This window comes from Adelges cooleyi, unplaced genomic scaffold, assembly GCF_023614345.1.
Source record: "Adelges cooleyi isolate 19-005CV unplaced genomic scaffold, UGA_ACOO_1.1 ACOO_flye_CR_arks_rails_tigmint_CR_PRNA_574, whole genome shotgun sequence".
NCBI classification, from domain to species: Eukaryota; Metazoa; Arthropoda; class Insecta; order Hemiptera; family Adelgidae; genus Adelges; species Adelges cooleyi.
In genome coordinates, this window is record NW_026096268.1 from 164,420 (window position 1) to 181,073 (window position 16,654).

General features: G+C 28.6%; 3 protein-coding genes across 7 annotated transcripts; 2 read left to right on the forward strand and 1 right to left on the reverse strand.

Moving 5' to 3' along the window:
- Positions 1 to 1,069: 1,069 nt before the first annotated feature.
- Positions 1,070 to 10,570, forward strand: LOC126842664 (uncharacterized). 3 transcript variants are annotated; one of them, XM_050579728.1, is made up of 3 exons: positions 1,070 to 1,142; positions 10,020 to 10,081; positions 10,144 to 10,570. In XM_050579728.1, exons 2-3 carry the CDS (start codon positions 10,040 to 10,042, stop codon positions 10,408 to 10,410), a joined length of 309 nt encoding a protein of 102 aa, XP_050435685.1. In that variant the 5' UTR covers positions 1,070 to 1,142; positions 10,020 to 10,039; the 3' UTR covers positions 10,411 to 10,570. The 3 variants fall into 3 exon arrangements, with proteins under 3 accessions (XP_050435685.1, XP_050435686.1, XP_050435684.1); XM_050579729.1 differs by lacking the exon at positions 1,070 to 1,142 and adding an exon at positions 4,737 to 4,822; XM_050579727.1 differs by lacking the exon at positions 1,070 to 1,142 and adding an exon at positions 9,751 to 9,867 and having other exon boundaries at positions 10,144 to 10,569.
- LOC126842662 (nucleolar pre-ribosomal-associated protein 1) lies at positions 6,379 to 11,669 on the reverse strand. 3 transcript variants are annotated; one of them, XM_050579724.1, is made up of 11 exons: positions 11,548 to 11,669; positions 10,910 to 11,126; positions 10,530 to 10,835; positions 8,724 to 8,892; positions 8,384 to 8,664; positions 8,196 to 8,323; positions 7,912 to 8,130; positions 7,609 to 7,841; positions 7,284 to 7,526; positions 6,963 to 7,116; positions 6,379 to 6,896 (listed from the first exon to the last, which is right to left on the reverse strand). In XM_050579724.1, the coding sequence occupies exons 2-11, from the start codon at positions 11,085 to 11,087 to the stop codon at positions 6,408 to 6,410; spliced, it is 2,400 nt and encodes a 799-aa protein (XP_050435681.1). In that variant the 5' UTR covers positions 11,088 to 11,126; positions 11,548 to 11,669; the 3' UTR covers positions 6,379 to 6,407. The 3 variants fall into 3 exon arrangements, with proteins under 3 accessions (XP_050435681.1, XP_050435680.1, XP_050435682.1); XM_050579723.1 differs by having other exon boundaries at positions 11,437 to 11,586; XM_050579725.1 differs by lacking the exon at positions 11,548 to 11,669 and adding an exon at positions 11,235 to 11,350.
- A 182-nt stretch (positions 11,670 to 11,851) lies between these two features.
- LOC126842663 (NADP-dependent malic enzyme) lies at positions 11,852 to 16,507 on the forward strand. Its single transcript, XM_050579726.1, has 9 exons — positions 11,852 to 12,150; positions 12,242 to 12,578; positions 12,671 to 12,852; positions 14,194 to 14,374; positions 14,454 to 14,765; positions 14,824 to 15,192; positions 15,257 to 15,427; positions 15,691 to 15,814; positions 15,889 to 16,507. Exons 1-9 carry the CDS (start codon positions 12,125 to 12,127, stop codon positions 16,062 to 16,064), a joined length of 1,878 nt encoding a protein of 625 aa, XP_050435683.1. The 5' UTR covers positions 11,852 to 12,124; the 3' UTR covers positions 16,065 to 16,507.
- Positions 16,508 to 16,654: the final 147 nt, after the last annotated feature.

Below are 16,654 nucleotides of genomic sequence, written 5' to 3' on the forward strand. Positions count from 1 at the left end.
ATTGAAAAAAATATAAATATAAATAAATACATTATATGGTTATTAGGGTTTATATTTAAATAAAAACACTAATTTGTATGTAAGTAATTTATTTTACAAAGCGCCAATCGGCAATCACATACGAAGGTGGCGAAATCAAAAGGGTTAAAGGAATCATGTGTAATTAGATAATTTAAAACTATAGATTTTCCGTTTTTTTTTTGTATACATTACAATGGTGTACACAGGATTTTTGTATTGGGGAGAGGGGGCTAAATTCAGTCAGGTCAACCCTGTCAGGAATGTACTTTCATTAAGAGGACACATATTATTATATTTATAAATTATTATTTATACTTAACATTTTTATGAAGAGTAAGACTTAAGCAAATATTCACTGGTACAACGTAAACCAGTTTTGAATAAATACCTAATTTGAAGATTTATTTCCGTTCAAGAGTATAGACTGTTCCCCTTCAATAATCAACTGTTTTAAAAACAATTGTTGAAGATCAGTAGGACTACTACTATTACCCCCTCGAAAAATGTACGCCGCTGGCAGGTATATGTCTATTAACAATATAAGGAATTTAAAAAATTACACGAGGGTCCACGTTTAACGTAAATTTGTTTCCAGGTATCGTTTTGTTTTGTCTTTTAAATATAGAACTTATTATTATTAAGTAGCCTAACTGTTATTTACTGCCACAACTATAATTGTCTGTTTTAACTGTAGTTTTTATTTTCTAGTAACTTATAATCGAGTTTAAAAACTAAATCGACGTTTTTATCATAATGCAAAACGATTAAGAATGAAGGCTGACGACTGTATAGTACAAGTAACTACTTACTACAAGTTACAGCTGCGAAGAGCAGTTTGAATAAATTAACGTGCATTTAATAATAAACATATTTTTATTATAATACTATAACAAAAGTTGCAAATCACAGTTTTATGTCTGCGATCGCGTGTAGGGTAGGGATTCGATTATGAGTTGTTGCTGAAATTAAGAAATAAACAAATCAAAACCAGTTCCGTGGTAGTGTGACATTACTTCTGAGTTGTTTTTTATTTTATTTTTTTATTTCAGTGTATTTTTCGTTTTTATGGCAATTTGCAGGCTCCGTTATTCAGTGCTAAGTGTCTATTTCGTTTAAATCAGGTAACTCATTTTACTATTTTATACATTTATTAACACTTTTGTGTATATATTATACTATGTCTATATTATTATATGAATATCTAACATCTATTTATGTTGGATAACTGTGTGCCGGTTCATAGGTACCTAATATAATTTATATGACTGTTCAAATATCATCAGTGACATCTTAATTACATTAAATGAAAATGAATCATTTTATTAAAATTTAGTAGGTATAATACATTGCGGTAACTGGTAATTATTTACAAATTCCGGTATTTTTTTATATGCATTGTATAAAAAAACATGTAAATTTAAAACTTATCGACATTTTAGTATTTACCTAAGGTTTAACGACAAAAAAAAACTTGTTTATTCGTTTTTTATATGTTTTTCGTAATATTCAAATCTAACAAATTAGTCCCAAACACAAGTCATATACGTATCTTCAGTTTGATTTACATTTCTTATTTTTATTAATCATTAGTTCTTTTGTAATAACACGTTTATGAACGTTCAATAATTGAAGCATTTTGTTTAAAACTTTGTTACGTTTTTGGTTAAATTTGTTTTGTGATAAAAATATAGTTAACGATAATTAATAGGTAATCATCGTTTTAAAGTAACCGAATTTTTAACAAAATAAAACAAATTATTTGTATATCAAAATTATTTAAACGATTAAGTGAAAAAGCCAACACGATGGGGTCGGGTAGGTTAGGTTGAGTTTTTATTGTAAAGAAGTTATAGTGCGCTGAATTTAAATGATGAACATTTATATGCTATTCCTTTCAACTCTGAAGGAGAGGAGGAAACTTTTTCCACTTTTAGCATATTGAAATGGTACCTTTTGTGTACGATTTTGATCTATAGACTACAATAAACACAATAATGGTACAATAGAAACATGGGGGAAAACTTTAATGGTACCTTATATATTTCATTAACATTAAAATGAAAAACTATTACTCAAATCTAAAGTAATAAAATAAGTTATAACATATAAATAACACTCATTGAACATTGCTAATATTTCATTAGGTCAAATATTTTTGAAAGGGGTAAAAAACACACACTACATGAACAGGTAACACGAATTTTTTACTTTAAATGTATTTTGTGCTGTAAGTACGTTTTATAACCTCTGCCGACTGCCCCTTGGTGTATCACAAATAAAAACTTATATAAAGACTTAAATATAACAAAACTCGACCAGTTAGCAAATTCTCTCTACTCAAATTTCTATTTAAATCAAAGTTCTCATTCAAGTCCCCTAATAAAGCAACTACCGTCCATCCCCCCTTCCCGATAATGCTCCCAAAAGACTAAAAAGAAGACAGCCCAGAGTCCTTCTACAATAACTTAAGTACAGGAAAAAAGGAAAAAGACAAAAAAAACCAATAGAAAGCAAACTAATTTATTAATTTCCTAGTCGGGTAATACTGCTAAGTGTCTGCACATAAACGTTAATTTGAATGTCATGTATATAACATTCACTACATTTGCTTAATGTACTTGCTGTATAGATTGTAAATATATTTTTAATAAAAAAAAAAAAGGTACGATTAAGAATGAATTATAATTTATGAATGACAAATAATTGTTTTAGTTGTATTATAAACGTGTTATAAACTAATGATTCAATTACAGTTTAGTTAAATGTACTATAAAATTATTTCTTTAGCTAAAATTCAAAATGTATTAAAATTTAAATATTTACCTGTCGTATGGAGACTACCTGAACGCCACAAAGTATACAAGCACTGTGCGGTGGCGTACCTAAAAAAAAACACAAAATAAAAAAGTTAACTTACAATATCCATTATCTAATTTCTAATTAAATTTATTGAAACCAGTTTTTCACTTTCGTCGATACATCCTAAAAGAAAACAATGACCGGATGTTATGAACAGATGTTCCTGCTCGTAAAATTTCAATCACCATACTATATAATATATCTTTTATATTAGTATTAAAACGTCATGAAAAGAGTACCGCTAAGACAAACAAATATATTTGTGTTTAAAGTCAATATATTTTTTTACGGGTTTATACAACATATTATATGAATCATAGAATGTAGGAAATAGTAAATTTTCTTTAATAAAAAAAAAAGATCATAAACACAGGAAAGGAAAGGTCTTAAGGTAATACCTCATAGAGTTATTGGATTTTTTTTTTTGTAGTCCTTCTACAGGTCACCTGATTTCGGATTTCTGAAAAAGTAATTTCTTTATACCGTGATACGTATTTAGTTTAACCTTATGCATTTCTTTAACATCATTTAAGATGTAATTACTAGTTAAAAATGAAGTATAGCTTAACAATACTAAAATCAAAGACAAATTTTAGGTGGTAAATTGTGTGTTATAAAACTACCATTTGAGGGATAGATCAGGGGAAAAACCCTGAAAAATCAGTTTTTTAATCGAAGTAATATATGTTGCAAGTAACTTGTAAAAAAGGTCGGCCAAATGATTTCCTTTCACAAGTCATATTTGTCAAACCGTTACTATTCCGTTGTTCATATTACACATTTCGAGTCATAATATTATCTTCTTGGTTTATCTCTACCTTAGTCCTACATTACTTGCTCTACAATTTTGAATCCTGTCATAGACACACATTATATATTTTTCCGTTTTAATGAAATACTTACTGTTGTATCGAGGCATAACCTATAACAAAAGTTTGAAACTCGTTAGTTTAAAAAAAGCTACACCATCCCAGCAAAATTATCAACTTTCAAAACTTTATTTCACCTATATGATTCTTACATACTTTTAATACAAAATCTCGGGATGGCAAAAAAAAAAAAAAAATACATATAAAAAGTAAAAGTAAAAAGTAAAAACATGAATAAACTCATTACTTATTATTTCTCTTTCGGAAAAACAATAAATATGTAAATTTGCTGATATATTTTACATGCATCACTACATTAGGTAGTTTTATAGGATTATCTACAGTAATATTAGGTAGGAATACATCTAAACTATATAAAAGGTGAAAGTATATTAATATTATGATTAAGTTTTTGGAATAGATTACGTTTTCCTTTTCGGGATTTAACTAATAGGTATAGATTAAATTGTAGAAAAGAAACTTGTATTCTTTTTTTATTTACTTGACAAAGCATGTGATAAATTCCGGTTTAAACATTTCTGAGCAATGAACATAACGATATATTATACCTACTATTTAAAATACGATTGTGGTCGTAACATATTAATTGAATGGCCAAAGCCGGAGAAGTATTTTTTTAGAAGGTTAAGAAGGTATACCTATTTGTCTTTATCGTTAAGCATTATTTTTCTAATCAGGATTTATCATTGTACTAACGTCAACCCGAATGCAGGTGGTAAAAAATGGGCGTTTAGCAAATGTTTACTCTATGGTTATAATGTTTAAGTCTCGTCGGATATGCCCCTAGTAGAAATGGTAAATGTAAGATTATTACTATATATGTCGTATACGACATAGGTACTTGTAAGTTGTAACTACTGCTAGATCATCAGAGATATAGGACCATAAACTAATTTATTTTTTAAAACATATAGCGTTGCTTCTTAGTATTATATAAGTGCAATGCCAATTATTCAGTTGTTGCATTGTTGGAGAGCTTTGAAGGTGTGTCGGGGCTGAAATTCAACCGGCTGCGGAGTGCGGACTGATTTCGATCGTGTGGATACGATTAGGTATATTATGTTAAATGTACGGTTATGTAACGCAAATTTACGGATACATATTATTATTGAACAAATTGACTGCAAAATTAATTTTAATTCGATATCAGATATGTGGAGGTTAGCCAATCCAATATTTCAAATCTTATACTAAGGTCAAACATTTTCATTTTTAATCTTAACTACCAATGACACAATTATATACTCGACGGATTGAATTTAAGTTATTTTTTTTGTAGAATAGTCTGCATAATTATCGGTTTGAAAAAAATCCAATATTCCATATGAATAGCCTATATTAAACATCCGTGATCTGTTCATGTCAATACTCAATCTTTATGAAGATAGTAGGTAGTATTTATTAATTATTTACCATTCATAGGACTTAGTTGTGGTTAATGTTTAATTTCGTTGTCTTTTTTTCAGAAAATATTAAACATACATTGATATTATCTATATAACTTGTATTAGCTTCGACGAGGAGCTTAAACTTTTTTAGCTCCTAAAGGTTTTGGTTTTACAACAATGTACTTTTTTTCTTTTCTATTTTTGCGTCTGAAATAGTAATGAGTTACCTATGAAAATACTCAAAAATCTGGAATTTTACAAAAAAAAAAACCGTTATTTTAGCCATTTAAAAATCTTATAAACACTATATTTTAAATAGTTATAATAGCGTTTTTAGTAAGTCTATTTGTAGATTAGAACTTGTACCTAAAATGCAAAAAGTTTAACACTTCCCCTTCAAAATCGAATAAACACCAACTTCAAATTCCTTCAAAAAAACTAAAAACTTGATTATAATATACACAATTGTTTTGCAATTTTACAATATTACCTGTTGATGTTTACTTCTGGTGATTTTTAATATTTTTACTTATTTAACTTATATTCAGTTGATAACATTAAGAGAGCGCCACACACCCGTTATTTTTTTAAAAATGATATAGCGTTGGTTGTATTAGGTATATAATAAAAAAAAATATGGATGATGGAACACAGATAATTTTGTCATAAATAATATATGTATGAATTTCTTAGCCTGAGAAAAATTAATTCGCGTAAAACTCAACTCAACAGAATTTTTTTTTAAACTCGCTGTCAAGAATGCTGTAATAGTCCGAAAAATAATTTAACTACTAAAAATGAGTCCTAACTACTGAACTCATAGTTACACATCACAGTTTTACCTTTAAGTTGAGATTTTGTAAAAAATTGCCTTTACTTTACTCCTTAAAAATGGGCAGTGTGTCGTCCTCTTAACGTATGTCACTTAGTTTTTTCAAAGTATTATATTAATTTTGTAGATTTTTTTCTTATTTTTAGTTAATCACTTGTTACTTTTAAATTTTTTTTTAAATTTTATAAATTTTCGAATCAGCTAGTCAATTTTTTTAGTAGATTTTCAACTAAATTGAATAACAATACAATAATAACAAAATAATCAATAGTTCTTTAATTTCTTAAACTGAGTAAAATAAATTTATAATTCAGTATAAAATACATGAATTACAATTGGAATAAATAAGACAATTTCTTTAATAATTAATTTATTTATTTACCTTAAAATTAAGATACAAAAATTAATTATAACTTGTTAACTCGTTTTTAAATATTTAAGGAGAGTGGGTAGGTATAAATATGTATTTTCATTGTTATCTATTTGTATCCCATTGACTCCATGCTCTAAAACACAACGGCATTTCTGAATTTCATCTGGTGTTAGAGCCGTTGAACTTTCCCCACAATCTAAAACATCCAATAAGTTTTGATTGGTCAAAAGCTGAAATGATTCCATGTACTTTGACGCAATATTGGCTAAGGTGGCAAAGCCTGCCACTGCTACGTCTAGGACGTTTCCATATTCCAAAAACATAAACAACAAAAAGTCAACTGTAGCTGTACTAATACTGGAACTTGCACTCAAAGCGTTTAAACATGAAAACATTTGAATAACTTCTTCAGTCGATAATTTAACTTGTAGTTTGCTTATAGCCATCATCAAGCTCAAAGCCCAAGGACCGGTGCCTCCATTTGTTGCCGGCTGAACAAGAAATGCTGCTTCCATTATTTTCATAATCAACATCTTAAAAAATGTATAAAAACCATTAAAAACCACTGTCGATGGTACAGATGTGTAAACATGAGTCACCTTAGGTTTTGAACTGCCACAGCTCAGTGTAACTAAAAACATATTGAGTAAATCCATATTTTTCAATATTTGCCAATCCGCGTTAGATCGAGTTCCATCTCTTATCACTTTGAATATCCATCGCACATGTCGTGTCTTATCGTTTTCAATAGAACTACAATAATATTAAATTCATAAAAGTGTATATACGTATGTATTGTACTCGTTTACTCATAACGAAAATTGTGTAACCGAGGTTAGAGTACACGGTTTTCCTTATCAATATATAGAAAGTGGAAGTGGGTACACACAATATACCCATACGACTACACCACTACTCACATAGCGTTCATGAAAGTTTTCATTTCTGGAACGTTATTAAGCCGTGCTGCCGGACGAGCTAATAGAATTTTGTAACATGTCACGTCGATAGATTTTTCATAGTTGGCCATTGCTAAAACCATCCTGGCCAAAAACAGAGCTTGAATCATAGGTAACTGCGGAGGAGGTTTCAAATGCAAGTCGTGGATTCCATGGGCTGCCCACGAAATGAAATGATCCCATAACAAATTTTCAGCTCTTCTACTGTACACAAAGATTTGACATAGTTGAAAGTTGTACTTACGGGGGTTAATGTGGATATAGAATTTTTTTTCTCTATATTTACCAAAATAAATGAGATCGCAAACGTGTGAGCACATGATATGCAGCTAAGCGAATAGCATCATCGCAACTGCCTAAACAAGCCAACACCATAGACAAACAACCGTTCTTAGTGAACTTTTCTATGCTCAACGGAGCTTCTGTACCTAATAGACTACTTATCATAGGCAAGAAAAATGCAGGATCCAACATATTACTAGGATCTTTTGTGTTTTTACAGTGCAAAATTTTTTGATTCTAAAAAGTAAAACCTAATCAGCTGAGATAACAGGAATATTTTTTAATTTATAAATTTTAAAATATTTACTTTAATATGTAAAACTCTTTCAATGGGGAAATATGTTATTGTTTCTTTTACTCTTTTGTAAGGTACGTAGGAAATTACTTCGGTGGTTGATGGGAAATCGTACAACGTTTTTGATTCTAAATGATTTTTTACTTGATAATGATCCACGGCAAACGATCCCCATAAATAAGGTCTATAGTTTGACACAGGTATGGAATTTTCTTCGTACGAAAATAGTAACTAAGAAATATAATTAATAAAATTAACAAACAGAAATATAAGACATAAAAAATAATACCACCTACTCTTAACAATAGTTGGTCAGTCACAGATAAAGATGCGTTATATGAACAGAGAAAAAATGGCACATGACTTAAAGTCATTAGTGATGGCTGTTTGTTTACTAATACTTCTAACAGTTTCAATACTTCTTCTGCAAATCAATTTTAATTTAAAACCTTCTCTCAGGTGTAAACAGTTAACAATATTTTACCTTTTTGAGACTGGTTGGCACTACGATTGAGCATGACATTACAAAACTGTGAATGTCCAGTAAGTAAGCTTAAAGTATTAGACGCTATTAGTTTATCTATTGAAGTCTTATCAAGTAATTTCCTTAAAACTTTTACAAAATCATATTTTGCATCTTCGTCTAATAAGCACTTGAGAGCTTTTTTAGTTATAGCATCCCAATCACTTATAAATATGGAACTATTGTCTTCCAACATTTTTAAGGTTTTTATAATTTTATCGGACAGCCAAACCACATCAGTACTTAAACAAACAACAATTATAATTAATATGATAAATAAATATTACTTTTATTCAAATACCTGTCGGGAGGTAAAGAAAAAAGAGCAGATATCAAAAACTGGATGAATTCTATTTCCTTGTCACATTTTGAAGCAATTAAATCTACAAACGATACCGACGCTTTGTTTATCTTGAAATCAGACCAGTTATTTTTTAATTTTTCAAACACTTCATGGCACTCTTCTTCGTCTGAAAATTAAGTTAGTAATTAATGAACTATTTTTAGAGTCACACTAACTTAAAACGTCATATTCTAAACCTTTTTATCAACACCTTTTACAATAAGTAGCACGTTTCAGATTGTTAAAGAAAAATAACACCTCAGTTTGGCTAAAGAATGATCTGAAAGGTTTTTCGATTAAACTTTCTACTTTTTGAAGGAGCATCAATATAAATTTGTTATGACTTTATAAATTTAAGACAAGCGCGGTCAAGAATGAAATAATTATTCTAACTTTAACATCTTTATACACAGGCATGGACAGTAGTTCAATTAAAGTATTTAAAAATTTTACTTAAAATATACTTTCCTAATAATTCATTCTTACAGTTCTTACAAGGAATAACTAAGTCAGACAATTAGAATAACTTAAGCAGACAATTTATTATTATTATTTTTTTTTTTAAATAATACTTTATTGTTGAGTATTTTAAAAATACATATTTTGTATCTTAATACTTGGTCAGTAACGTTAGTAAAAAGTTAATAATTCAAATACCAAAAGTTAAGTATTTTACAATATCTTATGCGATCTATGCTGGATGTGCACAAGTCCAAAACTGTATGTTTAATATCATTTTTAATATAAGCATTATTAATTTTTTAAATGTGATTGTGTATACATTCGAAAAAGCAGGAGTTGATGTCGACATTAAAATACAAATAAAATAGGTTGATAAAATAAGAAGAAGTTAATTTGTAGATTTAATAAGGAAGTAATCAGTAGAGGGAGTTGTGTACCTATATAACACATTGTTAGCTACTAAATAATCACTTAAAGTGAGTGCGCGTAAACATATACTATGTAATTCTATTTAACATTTGTGGTTCAAAGTCTAAATGATAGTATAAATTTGAGATATACTTTTAATAAATGTATGAAAATTTACCAAATATATTATTAAAGACAAATATATTATTATTATGTAATAATATATAGATAAGTAAGCAAAAAATGAATAATAGTTAGATATTTTAACATTGTACAAATGTAAAACATTACCTTCAGATAAAATATCTCATTGACAGTTTCCAATTTGTTACTATTTCTGACGGTAACCTATATTTTTGGCTAAGATATTTTTTTTTATTACAGTATTTTTACTTCAATCAATAATGGATCCTTTCAGAAGACCTAGTATGATACCAACGAATAAAGTAAGTAAATTTTTTGATAATCGGAATCCAGGACTAATTAATTCTCGTGTCATACTTTACAGGATGAACTCATGGACAGTGCACCAACATCGAGAATGTTCGAAGAGTTCTTAAATAGTTTTGAACAGTATGACAAGGAAGAACTCCACAAAAGAAGAAACTCAGAGTCTTTAAGCGATTGTGTCAAAGTTCCTAGGAGAAGAGTATTTGTAAAACAGAGTTTTTTTCCTGTTGACGCGTCATTTGTCAAAGCAAACCCTAACCATGTTTACATTACCGACATGGATGGACATCTATACATTGTAAAATATAAGGCCGTTAAATGCTGATTTCTAATGTAAAATTTATTTTAATCCCTAAGTGTAATATATTAGCGTAGTATATTGTTAAATATTTAATTTTAACAAATTTCCTATAATATGTTAATCAAATATGTAGTTATGCTTACCATATTCAATTAAATGTAGTCCCAAAAAAAACTCTTCGTTGTCAGTAAACCAGTTTGGGCTGTTGATCAACATGCTATACGTATCAATTTTTTCTTTAGCGCGTTTTGTAAATGTAGGATCATACATAATCATTTCAAGCCTTTGATAAAATGCTGACATAAGATAAGCCCATTTGTCCGTTGGTAAAGAATTTAAATTCAAGTTATAAAAAATCTGTTGGTTTAAATAATTATGCCTTGCTGCTACAAACAAATACAATGGATGTAAAGGTTCGTCTTTGTTGGATGTAAGATGTAGAAACAAGTCTATTCAAAATAAATATATGATTAGGTATGTAATGTTTATTTTCAGTTTAATAACATTTAAAAGTATAAATTACCTGACGGAAGACGAACAACTTGTTGTGGAAAAACCTTGAGGTATTCTAGTAAGAGACTGTCATATTTATGTGCTTTTTTATTATTTTCAAGGTATTCTGCTAGTTTTGAAAACAATTTATTATCAATGAATTGTTTGTTTTCAATAGCAGTTTTCAAAGTGGTTTTATATTCTTCCATGATAAACTTTAATTCAACAGTTTTTTTGTTCAGTTGAACCTGTAAATGAATTATTTCTTTAAAAGACCCAAATAAAATAAAATATTTATCAACAAAATGACGGTATTATAACACACAAAATTATCAATAATTTAAAACAGAAATCACCTGTAGGTATACTACAATTATAATATTAGAAGACTACTAAAAGTAATTCAGGAATATTTTATATTAACATAAAACATTATTAATATATATGAATTATGAAATAAACAGAAAAATAATAATATAATAAGAATTAAGTTTTAAGTTTTCCATTCGTTGTACCATAAAATATACTTTGTTCGAATCGATCTTAACAGAACGTTACCTATTGAATGTGTCAAGTTCAAAATACAAGCTAAATAGAATAGAAACGATCATAATATTTTATAATTCAATTTACATAGCAAAGTACTAAACGTTAAAATCACAAACTTACACATTACACACTACAGAGTACAGTCCACATGTGCGATTGTTTGACAGTAATCAGAATTAATATTGTATTTGTGATTATTGATAAAGTGATAACAAAATTGATAAGAGCTTTGCGGTACTGGGGTAAGCGAACCAAGTCATGGGCGTATACTGGTAATTGGTGAATACAGCCTTGCCAAATAACTAATATTTTAATGTACAATTTCTCACAATTCTAATGTAAAATTATAGTTAAACATTTCTTTTTTTTTAGTATATGGTTGTGATCCTTTACAGTTTTGTAATTTTAAGTCTGTTTGGACTAGTAATCAATGCAGCTTTGATAATTGAACAACTAAAGTCTATAAGACAATAAAAAGATTCATTTATTGATTTATTACAGTTTAGTTTCGGCTATCCTGTTTATTTATCTATATCTGTGGTGATAACAAATTGATCCCTTTTTTAAGCTGAGCGCCAGCAATAATTACTAAATACTGAACAGTAATCCTAAAGGGGCACTCCTTTGGATTATACTTATCTTGATTGTATTTTATCTAAAACACAGTTTATTACAAGTTCCTAGTAAATAGAAGAGTATGAATATCATACCGAAAACTATAAGGTAACACTTAGTTTTACATTATTTTATCTTTTTACATCATACATAATAAACCATTTATGAGTAATAAATGTATCTTATAATAATTTTTCAGCTGTAGCTCAACATTAGCATCGAGAAATTTGGCCTTGTTTTGTGCTAGTTCTTCTTGTGTTGACCGTGCACAATGTCGTGGTTTTCATTTTTCATCTCCATCTCACACGCCCGGGGATATAATATGTCCCTCTTTGGTACAAGGAATTGATTATATACGAGACCCTCGATTGAATAAAGGACTTGCTTTTACTTTGGAGGAACGACAGGCACTTGGCATACATGGTTTGATGCCGCCAAAATTTAAAACCCAAGAAGAACAAATTGAAGTATGCCGATTCAGTGTCATGAAGTATCAAGAAGATCTAAATAAATTTTTATACTTGACCGAGTTGCAAGTAAGTTGTTAGATAGATTTTTAAGTCAATAATTTTTTGTTGATGTCTTCTTTAGTATGTCTAAAGATATAACACCTGTGTAATTTATATAGGATCGAAATGAAAGATTGTATTTTAGATTGTTATCTGAAAACATTCATATGTTATTACCAATTGTATACACTCCAACTGTTGGAATGGCTTGTCAAAAATTTGGTCTGATTTTCCGCCGTCCCAGAGGATTGTTTATTACTATCAATGATAAAGGTCACATTTATGATTTATTGAAAAATTGGTAAGTCCCATTTTCGCTTGTATTTTGCTTATTTCAAGTATAATAATATATTTTTATAGCTTTAATAATGTATATAATAATTTTTAAGGTTCATCATTTGCCAGCGCTTTCATTGTAGTCACATATTCACATAACATAAGTAGTAAATTTTGACTTTCTCATAAAAGAAAGTTTTTTATTTATTTAGATTAATAACTAAACTTTGTGTATCATACATCATTAAGCTATTAATTAAATTTGTTTGGGAATATTAATCATTTCCATTATTTGGTTATTATTTTTGTGCTAATAATATTTATGTTGAAATGGGTCAGTGGCAGAGAGCCATTTATTTACAGTAGTTAATGTGGTATTTGGTTGGAAGATATCCAAATTCTTATCAATGTTATCTGAAATAGAATTATGTTAAAATAATATATTTGAGTAAAAAAAAATGTCTGGGGTCCTAATGCCTGCATTACAATTTCTACTTATGAATGAAAATATATCCATTAGTTGTATAGATAAATATAGAAGATATTAAAATACAAATACTATTTATTAAAAATAAAAAACTAATGACTAAACAGCAATTCTTATAAAAATGTACTCATAATGTATGTTAATATTGACGCTTCAACATAAGCAAAAGGACTTATTGCAATTTTCTAAGAGAAGGAAAATAAATTTTTAGTTAAATTTTTTGTGGACTACTTAACAGTTTTGTATGTATTAAATCCATAATGCTATACTAGTTCATTAACAACATTTTTTTTCTACAAAATTACCTGTGTATTATTAATTGTATTTTTTGTTTATGCCTTTATTTGGTACTTCACAATAATCTTATCAATTCTCAAGCGTAAAATGAATCATTACAAAATTTGTTATTTTAAAGTAAAAAAAGTTTATATTATTTAAAACAATGTCGGTTATGTCTGACGGTTAATTACATCCTCTAAGATTATATTATTTACATTTTTATAATTTTAAGTACTAATAGTGGAAAAAGATTAATTTAAAATAGGGTTATTTTATGTTAATCAAAATTATGTATTGATGTTAAAGTATTTTGCTATTTCTTCAATACAGGTGTATGCTAATTGATCAAAATAATAAAATAACAATATCTGCCATTCAGTTTATGGTTATTAAAAATTGTAAACATAACAGATTTTTGGTTACCCTTTGTGTTATAGTATTAATATTATGTTAAATTTACAATAATTGCTGTTATCATAACTTAAATAATCTTATTATTAAAATAACAAAAAAATTAATTCATAATTTAAAAAAAAACTACATTATAAAATAATAAATGTATGAGGATATTAACTTTTGCATGAACTTTTTTGGGGTTAGGCCTGAACCAAATGTTCGCGCCATAGTCGTAACTGATGGTGAGCGCATCCTTGGCCTTGGGGATCTCGGAGCATGCGGTATGGGTATTCCAGTCGGTAAACTTTCATTGTACACTGCATTAGCAGGTATTAAACCTCATCAATGTTTACCTATAACATTGGACGTGGGAACCAACAATGAAGTTAGCATCATTTTTAAACATATTCATAATGTATGCTTGTAATTGATATTTCATATTTTAAACTATCCCATTGTTTTAGCAACTCTTGGAAGATCCTTTGTATATTGGTCTTAGACAAAAGCGTATTTCTGGACCTTTGTACGACGAGTTTATCAATGAGTTCATGGAGGCATCAGTGAAACGCTATGGACAAAATGTATTGATACAATTTGAAGATTTTGGAAATCATAATGCGTTTAGATTTTTGGACATGTTCAGAAATAAATATTGTACTTTTAATGATGACATTCAAGGAACAGCTGCTGTGGCGGTTGGAGGCCTCCTTACTGCCCGCCGTTTAACTAAAAGGAAAATATCGGAATCGACATTTTTGTTTTTAGGAGCAGGAGAAGTATGTCGTTTAAAAAGTTGAAATATCTGTTTTTCTAATTGTGATTTATTTTACATAGGCTGCCATAGGTATTGCAAACTTGACAGTAAGAGCCATGTTGACTGAAGGTATTTCATTGGAAGAAGCTCGTAGTAGGATATGGATGATGGACATTGACGGACTGTTGGTGAATGACCGGCCGGAAGGAAATCTACAAGGTGATAAAGCATTTTACGCCAAAGACCATAAAGTCACGAAAAGTCTCGTCGAAGTTGTTAAAGAAATCAAACCAACTGTGTTAATCGGTGCTGCGGCTGCTACGGGTGCTTTCAATAAAGAAGTGTTGGAAAACGTTGCTTCTTATTGCGATAAACCAATTATATTTGCATTAAGTAACCCAACAGCAAAAGCAGAATGCACTGCTGATCAAGCTTATACTTTCACACAAGTGAGAATTATATTATGTTAAACAAGAAATAATTAAAACTTAATTTGTGTTATGTTATTTTAAGGGCCGATGTATATTTGCAAGCGGTTCACCGTTTCCAGATGTCAATATAAATGGACGTACTATTACCCCAGGACAGGGTAACAATGCATATATATTTCCGGGTGTTGCTCTTGGTGTAATAAGCACAGGAATACATCACATTATCGAGGATCTGTTTCTTATTGCATCTCAGGTATGTAAAATCAAGTTTGAGTGTTCGTAAACAAAATTATATATTATAACAAGGAAATCATTTTTTACATTCTGCTACATATTTTCGGTAGGATTGAGTGAAGTTTAAGTAGAATAATAAATAAAAAATAATTTCTTTACAAATAAAACATATATCTTAAATCATATTTATTATTCTAAATAAAATAACATGTACTTAAATTAAATAAGAATATAAATTAAACATACTATGAAGTAACAATAAATTATATTTTGTATTGATAGGAGTTGGCCAATTTTGTCACTGAAGAGGATTTGGAAAAAGGAAGCATTTACCCGCCATTGAATTTGATCAAAGATTGTTCTTTACAAATCGCAATTAAAATAGCTGAGTACGCCTATGAGAAAGGTATAACCTATATTAAATACAATTATGTCATTAAACGTTGGTATTATTATACAAAATATTTTTTATAATTTAAGGTATTGCGTCACATTATCCAGAACCTAAAGACAAGAAAAAGTTTATTCAGGATCAAATGTATGACTTCAATTACGATAATCCACTTCCTCCTAAGTATACTTGGCCAGAAGATCTTGAACCGATTAAATCCAAATCTCTCCATGACCTATCCGGAGACCACTTGAAAAAGCATTAAACCACCATTTAATAAGTTAGAATTAAACAAGTTAACTAAAGATATAGTATTTATGACATCGTACTAAATCTAATCATTTGAATTCATTATTATATTTATTTATTTAGCAGTATTTTCAACATCTAGTCTAAAATGTTAACTTTTTAAACTTAAAGCTATGACCCTTGCAATGAGTATTTTTTTTTAGATGTTGTTACTAAATGTTACCACCCTATTTGTGATCCATATAATGTATTTAAATGTTATGTACCGAACTTATGAAGTTTTACTAATAATTTAGGTATGTTACGTTGTGTTTTCAACTTTTATGACATCTCTATGAGATTTAACTATGTTTCTTGTGTGAACATTCTTAACCAAATAAACAATAGTAGACGTTTTACCCAGCATTGTAAGGGTATATTATAATTTATAATTATATGCACTATTATCTAATAATAATAAAAAATACTTAATAATATTTAAGTGCAATAAACATAAAACAACAATTTATTGATTACTTATAAAAGTTACTCAAGTTGAATCTTTGTTATTAGTTTTTTTTTTATTAATATTCGTATGGATATTTAAAATATGTTTGGATCGCTTAA

What these genes read in the sequence shown, in the direction of transcription:
- LOC126842664 (XM_050579728.1), top strand. Translation starts at nt 10,040, where the DNA reads ATGGATCCTTTCAGAAGACCTAGTATGATACCAACGAATAAA. An exon ending in GTATGATACCAACGAATAAA is followed by an intron (nt 10,082 to 10,143) that starts GTAAGTAAATTT and finishes CATACTTTACAG; the next exon opens with GATGAACTCATGGACAGTGC.
- LOC126842662 (XM_050579724.1), bottom strand. Translation starts at nt 11,087, where the DNA reads ATGGAAGAATATAAAACCACTTTGAAAACTGCTATTGAAAACAAACAA. An exon ending in TTTTCTTTACCTCCCGACAG is followed by an intron (nt 8,665 to 8,723) that starts GTATTTGAATAA and finishes TGTTTGTTTAAG; the next exon opens with TACTGATGTGGTTTGGCTGT. An exon ending in AAAGAGTTTTACATATTAAA is followed by an intron (nt 7,842 to 7,911) that starts GTAAATATTTTA and finishes TTTACTTTTTAG; the next exon opens with AATCAAAAAATTTTGCACTG.
- LOC126842663 (XM_050579726.1), top strand. Translation starts at nt 12,125, where the DNA reads ATGAATATCATACCGAAAACTATAAG. An exon ending in TGTTTTTAGGAGCAGGAGAA is followed by an intron (nt 14,766 to 14,823) that starts GTATGTCGTTTA and finishes TATTTTACATAG; the next exon opens with GCTGCCATAGGTATTGCAAA. An exon ending in AAGCTTATACTTTCACACAA is followed by an intron (nt 15,193 to 15,256) that starts GTGAGAATTATA and finishes TGTTATTTTAAG; the next exon opens with GGCCGATGTATATTTGCAAG.